Consider the following 13,997-nt stretch of genomic DNA (forward strand, 5'->3'; position numbering starts at 1 on the left):
TTGTTATGATGCTGGAAGCTATGCCACCGGTATTCAAATTGATACAGTGTCTGCAACAATAGGCTAAGCATAACAATGATTGTGAGGATGGTCCAGGACCTGGCAGTGTTTCATTTTGTTGTACGTAGAGTTACTATGAGTAGGAACCAACTCGACCGCACCTAACAACAACAACATATACCAGACACTCTGTACTGTGGTTTACGTACCTTGTCAGTAATTCTCAAAACAACCTACAAGAAAATATTTTTTAGTAAATAACGAAATTAAAATACAGAGAGGTTGAGTTACTTTCTTAAAGCCAGGTAATTAATAAGTGACTGGAAGTATTGAGATTTAAACTCAGATATATCTGGTATTAAAAAAAAATGCTTTTCTCACTGTCCTGATCAAAGAACTGTATCCTGAGTCATTTCTGATCCTGAATCGTAACCTGTTACTTCCCTAATAAGCCCCATAATTGTGATTAAAAATTTAAAAAAATGTTTTTCTCCACTACTCCAGTATTTTCCAGTGTAATTCATAAATGATTTGAATATATAAAATAACTACCAGGAGTACATGAAAAATCATTTAATTTTTGTTCTAAAAATTATGCATTTATTTAAGAGGTATTATTACTTAGGACATGATTAAATGCACTTATGTTAAACCAAGTAAATTTGAAAAAATACATATTATTATAAATGAAAGGCATATTTGACAAAAATCCCAAGTGTGGTACACAAACATCTGAGATGTAGAAAATCACTTCATACATCAAGTTGCTAGAGAGAAAGTGTACCTTTTCTGTCCTTGTTCTACAAGTTGCATGTAATTCCATCACAGAGTATAATGGCCAGAGTAACTCTGAAAGCTAGGAAGCACTTGCCCCAGCCCCAGTATCCCATGTAGAAAAACATTAAGTGCTTGATTCCTCATCTCCAGTCGCTGCTAATCTTGTGGACCACCACATCCCCAGCCCCACACTCAACCTGCCCCACACCCCTTCACCCCAGAATTCTTGCTCTCTTGAGCTGCCTCCTCACAGCTTCCTTGATCTCCTTGTTGCGCAAGCTGTAGATGAATGGGTTGAGGAAAGGTGTGAGTACCGAATAGACCACTGCCAGGGCCCAGTCATAGTCCAGCGAGTAGCTCTTCTTCAGTCGTACATACATGAAGAAGATGCTCCTATAGAAGATAAGGACCACAGTGAGGTGGGAGGCACACGTGGAGAAGGCTTTCTGCTTGCCTGCAGTAGAGGGAATCCTGAGCACAGTGAGGATGATCTGCACATAGGAGGTGAGGATCAGCAGGAAGGTGGCCAGGATCTTGCAAGAGTTGATAATAAAGTCCACCAGGACATTGATAGAGGTGTCAGTATAGGCCAAGCTCAGCACAGGAGGTAAATCACAAAAGATGTGCTGAATGTGATTTGGGCGACAGAAAGGGAGATGAGAAACCAAGGAAATTTCAGCCACTGGCCCAGCCAAGCCTCCCAGCCAACAGCCAACAGCAATCTTGGTACAGAGTTCTGGGGTCATGAGGGTGGGGTAGTGGAGGGGCCGGCAGATGGCTAAGTACCTGTCATAAGCCATGACCGTAAGGAAGTAGCACTCAGTAGCCCCGAGGGAGTGAAAGAAATAGATCTGCAGGAGGCAGCCAGAGAAAGAAATGGCCTTCTTCTCACTGAGCAAGTTGGCCAGTATCTTGGGGATTGTGGCAGCTGTGTAGCCAAACTCCAAGAAGGAGAGAGTTCTGACAAAGTGGTACATGGGTGTGTGGAGCTGGGAGTCCAGATGGACCACTAGGAATATCAGCATATTTCCCAGTATAGTGGTGAGGTAAATTAGAAGTAGCAAGATAAATAAGTAAGTCTGAACACCCTGGAGATGAGGGAAGCCTAAGATGATGAACTCTGTTACCGGGCTCCAGTTACCAGTGTCCATTGTTCACCATTCATGTCCCTAGAATGTAATGTATGGACAGATGTGGAAAAGAGTTGAGTCACAGAAATCCCAACAAGAAAGTGATCCTCAAACTACTTTTGTCCTTCCCCCAACCTTTATAGTAAATGCTTTGAGAGGCCAGCATTTCAATTTTCTCCCTCAACATCCTCCTTCAGAGTAACCAAAAAACCCATTGTCATCTAATCAGTTCTGACTCATAACAATCCTATAGACAGAGTAGAACTGCCCCATAGGGTTTCCAAGGATGTAATCTTTATGGAAGCAGATTGTCACATCTTTCTCCCACAACAGCTGGTGGGTTCAAACCAAGATCTTTCGGTTAGCAGCAGAGTGCTTAACCACTGTACCACAAGACCTCCTTTTCCTTCAGAGTACCCACCCTTATAATTAGATTTAAAATACCTTTCCTGATTAACCTAGACCATTTTTGGCCCCCGATATTCATTCTGTAATGCAGTTGTTCTCCTTAGCAGAATCCATATAGATTTTAGAATTTTAAGTATTCCTTGTCCAAGATATATATAATCATGTATACGTATTTCTTGTATAAGATGTAAAGTATACAAGCCCTGGTAGCACTATGTTTAAGCACTTGGCTGCTAACCAAAATGTCAGTGGTTCAAACTCTCCAGTGGTTCTGTGGGAGAAAAGACCTGGTGTTCTGTTCCCAGAAGATTATAGCCTAGGAAACCCTATGGGACAGTTCTACTCTGTCCTGTAGGGTCACTATGAGTTGGAATTGACTCAACGGCACATAACAATAACAACATACATGTTTCTTGTCCAAGGTGTAAATTATCGTTTATACTTATAAAATATTGCTAATGTACTGGAACAAGGGTACATAATTAGAATTATATTTTTTAATTTCAATTTATTTTTTCACAATTCTGGCTATCAAGGATTAAGTTCTGCATCCTTATCTTCCTTCCATTTCCTTTATGGGATTCTAGTTCTAATATCATCTTCTAGGGTCATGTAGATCAGATTTTGAACTTGTTCGGAGACTGGTGAGAATCCCAGTCAAGATTTCAGATAAATAGAAGAGCCATAAAGGGCAGGAGGCAAATCTGTAGATTATGCATTTCTACTCTAAATAGTGGCCACTTAATCTTTTCTATCACTTTTCATCTCTACCAATCTCAAACACACTTTTCTGATTTATTGCTTCCCAGATGGTAAATGGCGTTTATATTACAATGTAACAAAAATTTATTGAGTGCTTTCTGTATTCCAGGCATGATACTTAGAATATTTAGAATAGGGGCTAAATAAGTAAATAAGATGTTAAGAAATCGTATTTTAATTTTAAAAAGGCCACTAATTACCATGCATCTCTTTGCTTTAACATTCTGGTAGCATAGAAACATTACTTACGTAACAAACAAACAACAAAAACCCCTTCCCCTCCAATTCTATCTCTTGATCTACTTACCCTACAATCATGGATCAATTTCCACCACCCTCGCCACCCAAAACTCCTCAAAAGAGTTGCCTATATTCATCAGCTCCAGTTCTTTCCTTTCAATTCATTCTTAAGCCCATCCTAATTAGACTTTCACCACAACCACACCATCAAAACTTCCCTTCTCATAGATACCAATTACCTAAGATTTGTTAAATCCAAAGGTCATTTCTCATTCCTCAGTCTACTTGAATTATCCAACCCTCTTGAGATAATTTCTTCACTTGCTTCCCAGAGTACTATACTTTTTTTTTTTTTTTTTAACTACCTAACTGGTCACCTCTCAGCCTTTAGTTTTCTATCTAAATCGACTCTTTGTTAATATCATACAGTGTCATTTCTTTGAACACCATCTATGTGAGGAAGACTACTCAGTCAACACTTCTTTCCTTCATTCCAGAATCGTATTCAACTTCTTACTCACATCTCCACTTGAGTGTTTAATAGGCATCTCAAACTAAAGTTGTCTGGGCTCTACTCAGTCTTCTCCATCTCAAGTGATGGCAATTGCAAACTTTGAGCCACTGATCCAAAACACTTCCAGTCAGCATTGTATCTATCTTTCTCTCATATATCCACCATCTGACTATTTGTCATCAGCTTAATTTGATCCACCATCATCTCTCACCTAGATTACTGCAATAGGCTCCTAACACATATCCTTACTTCTAATCCTTGTCCTCCTACAACCTAATCTCACCATAGCAACCAGAGTGATCCTTGTAAATTGTAAATCAGGCTTTGCCACTGCTCAGATCTGTTCAGTTCCTTGAACATAATAGGTGTGTGTTTGTCTTAGAGCCTTTGCTGTAGCTGTTCCCTCTTCCTAGAATACTCTTCCACCAAATACCCCTTGGATAATTCCTACACTTATTTTTAGTCTTTGCTCCAATCTCACCATCTCAACATGCCCCACCTGGACCACCCTATACAATACTGCAAACCGCCCCCTCCCCTATATCCATATCCAGTACAGTTTTCACATTTCCCTACTTTACTTTTAATTTTTTCCATAGTATTTATCATTTTCTAATGTACTTTATTATTCCTATTATTTATTATTTCTCTTCTGTGAGAATGTCAGCTCTTTGAGGGCAAGAAATTTTATGTTTTGTTCACTGGTTTATCTCAAGTGCCCAGAGCAGTGTATGGAGCATGATAACATCTCAATAAATATTTGTTAAGTGAATAAGCAAATTTAGTAAGATAAATGCTAATTTACATATACGGTACTTGTTAGAAGAGCAGTAAAGGAGTCACAGGCTGGATACGAAGATCATGAAGGTCTCACAGAAGAGGTAATTTTTATCTAGGAATGAAGGAAGAGTCAGAATTTGCCAGATGGAGCGCTATTCTAGGCACAAAGCAGTACTTGTATAAAGCAAAGAAGTATAAAAGACACCAAGCCTCTTCTATCTTCCAGCCCCCTTATCATGTTTTGCCTCTCCAGGATCCACTAATCTGATCCAAACTAACTTCATTTACTCTGCTTCTCCCTGGCATACACTTTCTACTAATCCCAGGCAACTTGCCCACTCCTCGTATCAAAGCCTTTTCTCATTTGGAGACTTAAGAGAGAATAATTCTCTACTAAGATGCCAAAGGACTACTTCTGGACAGATCTCTTATACTGGTGACCTTGCTTCATCAGAAGCATTTTCATGGGCTTCCATCTTCACTTAATTTTCTTTATTTCAATTCCACGTCCATTCATTGGCTAATTCTGCCTCCTTCGAATCCCCGCCTCCTATGAAGGATTATCCCTAAATTTCTATCCAACTTGGGTCCTTTTTTTTTTTTTAACATTTCTCCTCCTCTAAATATAAATCCTAGTTCCTGGATCTGCCCTTCTCCATCTCTGGCTTCACAATCCCAATTATATATGAGCTGTCTAGAGCCCTCAACTAAACTTCCAGATCTACTTGGGGAACTGGCTTCAAGGTTGAATATTGGAAGCCAATACCTTGGTCCTTTCCTTTCTTGAGAGCCAATCTCTTGTTTTCTTCCTTTCTCAACCTGACTTTCACCCATTATTCTACATGACTTCAAAGACTTATTTACAAACCATATATTGCTTCAATGCTTACTAATGACCTGTTGGTATTTACTTCCCGGAAACTGCCTGGGAAGTAAAGGTCATCATGACCAAGTCAAACATTATTTCCCAATGAAAATTAGCCACCCCACGTTCTCTAAATCCCCCAGTTTCCAGTTCTCAGTGATTTTGATCACTCTCATCTGTTTCTTGCACTCCATTAAACATGGCAAAAGGAGCCCTGGTGGTGCAGTGGTTAAGCACTCTGTGGTTAATCTAAAGGTCTGTGGTTCGAACCCACCAGCTACTCCATAGGAGAAAGATGTTGTAGTCTGTTTCTGTAAAAATTACAGCCTTGGAAATCCCATGAGGCAGTTCTACTCTGTCCTATAGGGTCACTATGAGTTGGTATCAACTCAATGGCCACAGGTTTGGTTTTAAATATGGCAAAAAGTTCTGATGATTTTTCCCTCACATTGTTTTTTAATTCATTTTCTTTTACTATTTCTAATTACAATTCTAATTGTAATCAAGTTTCTTCTACCATTTCTAATTGCAAGTCTAATTGTAATCCAGTTTCCAACACACAGAAATATCAAATCAATGTTGGCAGGAACTTTAGGAACCATTCCCTGCAGTGGCCCCTATAATTTTATGTTTCATTGAATCATTAAGAATATTAGTAAATGCATCAAATTCCCATCAGTTCATAAAAATAAATGGCCTTTAATACTACAAATAAAAGGAAGTCTAAAATAGTAGAACAAAAATAAACAGTCTGCACCAAGCTGTCTATTGTCCTGTGTTTCTCATTTTGATTCAGACTAGTAAAAACTCAAATCTTCTCTACCATAAAGGGATCCATGCCCACAGGTGGGCATCCAGCCTCTGCCTGGACTAACAGAGCCAGAAACTAACTCCCTGCCCACAGTCCTCTCTACTGCAGAAACACTTCACATTGCTTAAACTCTTTCTTCCATTGACCTGAAATCTGACTTTCATCCATTATTCCTAGCTTTGCTCTGTGAAACTGCCTTGTTGCAAAGACCTCCATCTAGTGTCTCCTGTCTCTGGTCCAGATTCACGCTTTTAAACATTAATTCCATCATCATCGAAACTCTCCTGTTCACCGAATGAGCCCCTATACTTGGTATTTATTCCTTTGGTTGCTGTGTGTCCTCAATAGAAATACACTTTATTGTAAGTCAGTCTATAGACATCTAAACCATTTTCTGGTGCAAGTCCCTCACTTTCTTTCCTGACCAGCCAAGGTGAATACTAATCTTCCTGGCCTCCAAATTCCCGGTAGAACTCCTTTACTCTTACTTCAATTGTATGTTGTCATTTATTGCAATTATTTTTTCATACTTACATGTCTTACCATCTCAAAGCAACCCTGTGAGCTTTTTGAAATTAAGAAAGAAATCTCATACTATACACCACATCCCAGAGTGTTGAGCACAATGCTTGATACATCACAGTTGTGATGCCTAATGAAAAGAAGATGATTATGATGATTTTACACAGCTCCTTAGCTCACCAGTAAATTATTTTCTCCCATGGTCTCCTGAAATTGGAGTAAGGGCCTTTGTAAAACCTACTGCCAGCAGTACTAACATTTGTCTTATACCAGTTTTGTGCAATCATATTTATTTCCTCACTACAAGAAGCCTTTTAGAACAAATCCCTTGCATTCTATTCTCAAGTTCCCGCAATGGCATTATCTATAGCCCCTAATTATTTAACCATAGGGTCAAAGAGCTGGGAGTTGGGAACTTAGGGATCCTCTCTTCTAGTGCCTTCATTTACAGAGAAGAAGTGGATCCAGGATGAGGAAATGACTTTCTCAAGGTCACACAGCTAGTTAAAAGCACAGCTGATTTTCTAATTCTGAGCTCAGACTCTTCACTCTAGCATTTTAAATGCAGAGTATCTGTTTTAAGGAAAATAGTGTCTGTGTTCCAAATGATGTGTTCTGTGGACCCTTATTATTCTCTATCTGTTCCTGTTTTGGAATGTTCTAGTTCTTCTCCCAGTGTTCCGACTAGAGAAGACCATGAGGGTAAAAATGTCCAACTGACAAAATCCTTACCGAGAGCTGAATGGCAGAGCAGGTTCTGCTAGGACTCAATCCTGGGAGTCCAGCCACAGCTCCAGGGACTGGATTTTTCAGAGAACTCCCAGCTCACTTTCCACCTCTCATTCACAGTGTTACCTCCAGGTACTCTTGGGCCTGGAGGAGTTGAAGTTTAGTGTTTTGGTGAAACCTGTGCGAGTAAGTTAAAACATGAGAAATCCCTCTCCCATGACCTATATTCTTGACAGAGTCCTTATATAAAGGCAGAAGCCCCTGAGCTTTCCATGCTGTCCTCCTGGGGCTGCGAAAGTGCCCTCTCAGGAAGGGAACTGCCATATGGAAAGTTATAACCTATTGCTTGCCACAATAATAAAAACTAACAGTCCAAGTTGAGAGAGAATTCTTTCTTCTCAGGGCAATGCTTTTCTTGAATAAAAAATAATTAATTGGCCTGGGAGCTCTAGGTTCAAATCCCAGTTTGTGTGCCATGTGACTTGGGAGAAAGCATATACCTTTGAATTATGATAGGACATTTCTAAAATGTTACTTCCTTCTTGGATCCTGGGAGGTTGTTGAGGACACAAATACTATCATGGCAGATCCTGGTCCTTTCTGTCACTTATATCTATAACAGTTTTATCCTCTCTTAGACACAGGATCTTCCTCCTTAGTATTATCTTGCTCTGAAAAGAATCCTTTCTCAGGATCTTTGACATCAACTCCAGATGTTTTTCCAGCCATTTATGGGACATTGGCCATCTCATTGAATGTTTGATATTCTGTATTTAATATGAAGAAAATACTGCTTACTCATAGGAAAATTTTAGTAAAGTGAAAGTGATAATGAATGGGAAAAATGTTTTTATTTATAAACTATAATATATTCTCTGAGAAGATTTAAATATCAATTGAAAAGAGGTTTTCAGATTGGTTGAAAAAATGAGAACAAACTTTATGCTACCTATAAAGTCTGCTTCAAATATAAAGACATAAAGAGGTTAACAGTAAAGACAGAAAAAATATGTATCTTGCAAACACTAATTAAAAAAATCTATAGTTAACTAAATTAATATCAGACTAGGCAAACTTGAGGACAAGGAATATTAACAGAGATTTAAAAGATGGCATTACATAAAGATGAAGGGGTCAATTCACCAAGGAGACATAATAATCCAGAATATGTACGTTCCTAACAACAGAGCCTGGAAATACATGAAATAAAAACTAACAGAATTAAAGGAAAAATAGACAAACCTTCCATTATATTTGGAGACTTTAAGATTCCTTTCTCAGCAGTCAGTAGAAGTAGAGGGAATTTCAATAGGAATATAGAAGAGGTGAACACTATCAACTCACTTGACCTAATGTACATTTATATATCACTCCACAAATCACATCAGTATACACATTTTTTCAAGTACGCATGAAACATTCACCAAAATAGTCTATATCCTATAAAAAGAACTGAAATTCCACAAAGTTTGTCATTGTATTATAAAAAATTAAACCTAGAGTTAATAAGAACATGATGTCTAGAATATTCATAAATATTTGTAAATAAAATAACATGCTTCTCACTAACTCACAGGTCAAAAAGGAAATCACATGGGAAAATGGAAACAAAATGAAAACGCAACGTATCAAAACCTGTGAGATAGAGCTAAAGCAGTATTTAGAGGAAATTTATAGCATTAAAAGCTCATATTAAAAAAGAAAAAAAGGTCACAAGTCCATGATCTAAGACTCCATCTTAATAAACTAAAATTTTAAAAAAGAGTAAATTAAACCCAAGCAAACAAAAGAAGGAAATAATAATGGGAAGAACAGAAATAAATGAAATTGAGAACAGAAAACAAGGGAGAAAATCAATGTAACCAAGGCTAGTTCTTTGGGAAAAAAATTAGTAAAATGGACAGTCCTCTAACTAGACTGATGAGGAAAAGAAAGAGAAAAGAAACAAATTACAAATAAGAGGAATGAGAGAGGGAAAATAATTTCCAATGCTACAGACAGGATAATACTATAGGATAAGTCAATACAATGAAAATCTTGACATAAGTTCAACAGCTTAGTTGAAATGAGAAAATTCCTTGAATAACACAAGCTCCCAAATCTCATGCAAACAAAAATATATAAATGGAATAGCCTTATATCTATAAAGTTAAAAACTTTCTAACAACCAAGTACTCCATGCCCAGATAACTCCACTGGGAAATTCTACCAAACATTTGAGGAAGAATAAATAACAATTCTATATGAACTTTTACAGAGTATGGAATAGGAGGAAACATTTCCTAACTCATGGGATGAAGTCAACATTAACTAGATACTAAAACCAGACCAAGATATTACAAGGAAATAAAAATTACAACTCAATATCCCTCATGAGTAGAGATGCATGAATCCTTATGATATTAGCAAATGGAATTCAACAATAATAAAAAGGGTAATAAACCATAACAAATTAGAAATGTAAGTTTGGTTCAGATTTTGAAAACAACCAAAGAAATTCACCATATCAAAAGACTAAAGGAAAAAAAATGTGTATCACTCTTTTGAAAGTTCCAGGAAAATTCCTTTGACAAAATTCAACATTCATTCGTGATTAAAAAACAACAACAACCTTTATCACCTTCCCAAATTAGAAATAGAATGGAACTTCCTCATCCTGATAAAGGGCATCTACAAAATACTTGTGGCTGCAACATGGGCTCAAACATAGTAACAATTGTGAGGATGGCTCAGGATGGGGCAACATTTAGTTCTGTTATACATAATAAGGTTGTTATGAGTTGAAGCTGACTTGAGGGCACCTAACCCCCCCCAAAAAAGGAAAAAACAAAACAAAAACACTACACTAACAACATATTAATGGTGAGAGACTGAATCTTTTCTTGTACAAGAAAAAGTAGATTTATTGTAAACAAACAAAAAAATCTTTATCGATGACATGATTACATAGAAAATCATGATCTTTTTAAAAAAGCTAGTAGAACTAATAAGTGAGTTAAGCAAGGCTGTAGATTATAATATCAACATATACAAATTAATCCTATTTCTGCATACTTTCAGGAAGCCCTAGTGGCACGTGGTTAAGTGCTTCACTGCAAATTAACCACTTCTCAGGAGAAAGATGTGGCAGTCTGCCTCCATAAAGATTTACAGCCTTGGAAACCTTATAGGGCAGTACTACTCTGTCCTAAAGGGCTGCTATAAGCTAGAATCAACTCAATGGCAAAGGATTCTGTATACTTTCACAAAACAGAAATTAAAATTTTATCAAAGTTGTATTTACAATAGCACAAAAAGTTTATGTCTTACAAAATATGTAAATGATCTGTAAGCTGAAAACTTCAAAACAATTATAAAACCAAGGTGATAAATAAATGGAAATACATATCATGTTTGTGGTTCAAAAGACTCAAAATTATAAAGATATCAATTCTCTCAATTGATATAATGAGTCAAAAAAATTACCATCAAAATCATTTCATAATTTTTTGTTTTTTTTTTTAGAAATTGTCATGTTGATTCTAAAACTTAATGGAAAACAGAACAACTAGAATAGCCAAAACAATTCTGATACAGAAGAACAAACTTAGAAGACTTGCACTACTTATCTTAAATATTTAGTATGAACATATGGTAATCAAGACAACATAATTTTGGAAAAAAGATAGACATACAGTTCAATGAAATAGATAAGAGTCCAGAAATAGACCCATACATAGAGTATCAACTGGTTTTTAACACAGGTGCAAAGGCAATTCAATGGAGAGAATAGTCTTAAAATACATGTTGCTGAACAATTGGATATCCATAAGTGAAAATGAAACTTGATGTTTTCCTGTGTTGATAATATTGTACCAAAGTCAATTTCCTGGTTTCGACAATGCATTATCATTATGTAAGGTATTATCATTGGGGAAATCCAGATGAAGTCTACTCAAAAACTCTCTGTACTATTTTAGCAACTTCCATGGTTCTTAAATTTTTAAAAAAATAAAAGGCCATAAAAAATGAGCCTTGATATATACCTCAAACCCCATGTGATGGTTAATTTTATATGTCAACTTGTCTAAGCTATGGTTCCCAATTGTTTGGTCAAACAATCTACTTGTTGTTATGGAGTAGTTACATGTGATTTAATCAGTTAGCCTTAAGAAAAGCAGTTAACTTTCATAATGGAATCTAATGTAGTGTAATCAATCATGAGTCTAAGAGAGTTTGCCTAGGGTTTTTTCTGCCTCCAGACTATAAATAGATATTTTTGCAGAAATTCTCACTCTCTCCATCACCTGTGGAGCTTGGAATACAAACCTGTACGAGTCTCCAGCCTGCCGCCTGACCTACAGATTTTGGGCTTTCCAGTCCCTCCCCCTCAATCATGAAAGCCAATTCCTTTCCTTGAAGTAAATCAATCTCTCTCTCTCTATATATATATGTATATAAACTCCCCCAAAATAAAAACAAACAAACCCCTTGCCATTGAGTCAGTTCTGACTCATAGCGACCCCGTAGGGATTCCAGGGTTGTAAATTTCTGTGGAAGCTGACTGCCATATCTTCCTCCCATCGAGCCACTGGTGGTTTTGAACTACCAACCTTTTGGTTTGCAGTCTATCACTCTAACCACTGCACCGCAAGGGCTCCATATACATATATTTGGTATATATATATATACACCAAAAAAAACCCAAACCCATTGCCGTTTAGTCGATTCTGACTCTTAGCAACCCTGTAGGACAGAGTGGAACTGCCTCATAGTGTTTCCAAGGAGCAAATGGTGGATTCGAACTGCTGACTTTTGGTTAGCAGCCGAGCTCTTAACCACTACGCCACCAGGGCTCCATATATATATATATATATTTCCTGTTTTTCTACAGAATCTTGACTAAGACATTTTGTTACTGAGAGTGGAATTGCTGCTCTTACAAGTACCTAAAATGTGGAAAGGGATTTGGAATTGGGAAATGGGTAAATAGACACTGAAGGAATTTTGATGCACTTGATAGTAGGAGCTCGATTGCCTTAAAGTGATTGTTGGTAGAATTATGGACATTAATGGTGATTGTGATAAGGGTATAGAAATAATTGAGAGCTGTGAGGAAACCTTCTATCATCATCAACACAATCTTGTTTGAAATGGACGTGTTAAATGTGCTTCTGGTGAGGCTTTAAAAGTAAATGATGAACATATTATGGAACACTGGAGAAAAGAAATCCTTTTTATAAAATGGCAAGCAACTTGTCTGAATTATGTTTAAATGTCTGGCAGAAAGTCAGACTTGTAAGTGATGAACTTGGGTATTTAACTGAAGAGATTTCTAAGCAAGATCTTAAAGGGACATCATGGTTTCTCCTTGCTGCTTACAGTAAAATTCAGAAAGAGATAGATTTAGAAATCAATTCAGCAGGAAAAAAAAAAAAAAAAAAGAAATAACATACTACATTCTCTCCTCACTATTGACATGGTTAAGTTCCAAAGACCAGGTCCTTATGTGAAATTGGCTTTATGCAAAAATGGAGGGTGACCACATCAGATTACAAAACGGAGAATGATTACATCATTACATAGCTGCCAAATTATGTCATTACATAACTGCTAAACCACGGAGAATCATGGCCAAGTTGACACATAACTTCAACCATCACAGCCAGTGTTACTCTCGTCTTACACCTCGGCATTCGTTACTGCCAGACGTACGTTGTTAATGCGCAAAATGGTTAGATAGTAGATATTTTACTACTGTCATAAGTGCAAAATGTCAGATAATGAGATAGTTGATAGGTGAGGAGAAGGCGTAGTCTTGAAGTCATACTAGCCCTTGTTATGTGGAGCCGAAGTGAAAAATTGACATATTAACGCTAAATTTCTGCTTACTCACTGAGAGCAGGCAGAGATGCGACTGAGATTCTGTCTGCTGCCACTGACCTTGGACCCTAGCTACAAGGGACCTATGCCGAGTTTGACCACTGGTTAAGCTTTATTCCTGAGACCTTTCATTAAAGGTAAAAGCCTGAAGTCTAAAGATTTAGACTCTAATCATTGAAGTAACATTGTAATTGTAATTGTTAATTCAGATTCTCCTGTACTAAATGAATGTTGTGAGGTCCTACTTTATGCTTTGCCATGACTACCTTGCAGTAAACTAAACAAGTTTATGCTTGACAAATCTGAGAATCTCTCACCAATATTCTAAGATAAAATCCTACACAACACTAAGACATTCTATAAAACCATTAACTAAACATTAATCATAGATTTAATTATAAAAACTAAAACTGTAAAATATCTAGAGACAAACATTGCAGAAAACCTTTATGACCTGGGCTAGACAAAGTTTTCTTAGATACAACACCAAAAGCATGATCCATAAATAAATAAAAATAGTAATCTGGACTTCATTGAAATTAAGAACTTTTGCTCTTCTATATGGAGCCATAGTGGCTCAGTGGTTAAGAGCTCAGG

At 37.0% G+C, this 13,997-nt stretch overlaps 1 protein-coding gene across 2 annotated transcripts in view; it reads right to left on the reverse strand.

The window, feature by feature from the left end:
- Window positions 1-107: 107 nt before the first annotated feature.
- The window catches only part of LOC101348832 (olfactory receptor 6S1-like), a 49,942-nt gene continuing 36,052 nt past the window's right edge, over window positions 108-13,997 (reverse strand). For both annotated transcript variants that reach the window (XM_023725352.1, XM_023725354.1), the window contains exon 4: window positions 108-1,170. In XM_023725352.1, coding sequence (XP_023581120.1) covers window positions 990-1,170 — 181 coding nt within the window. In that variant the 3' untranslated portion in view covers window positions 108-989. The remainder of the gene's footprint in view (window positions 1,171-13,997) is intronic.

Source organism: Trichechus manatus, unplaced genomic scaffold (genome assembly GCF_000243295.1).
Source record: "Trichechus manatus latirostris isolate Lorelei unplaced genomic scaffold, TriManLat1.0 scaffold00300, whole genome shotgun sequence".
In the NCBI taxonomy this organism is placed as follows: Eukaryota; Metazoa; Chordata; class Mammalia; order Sirenia; family Trichechidae; genus Trichechus; species Trichechus manatus.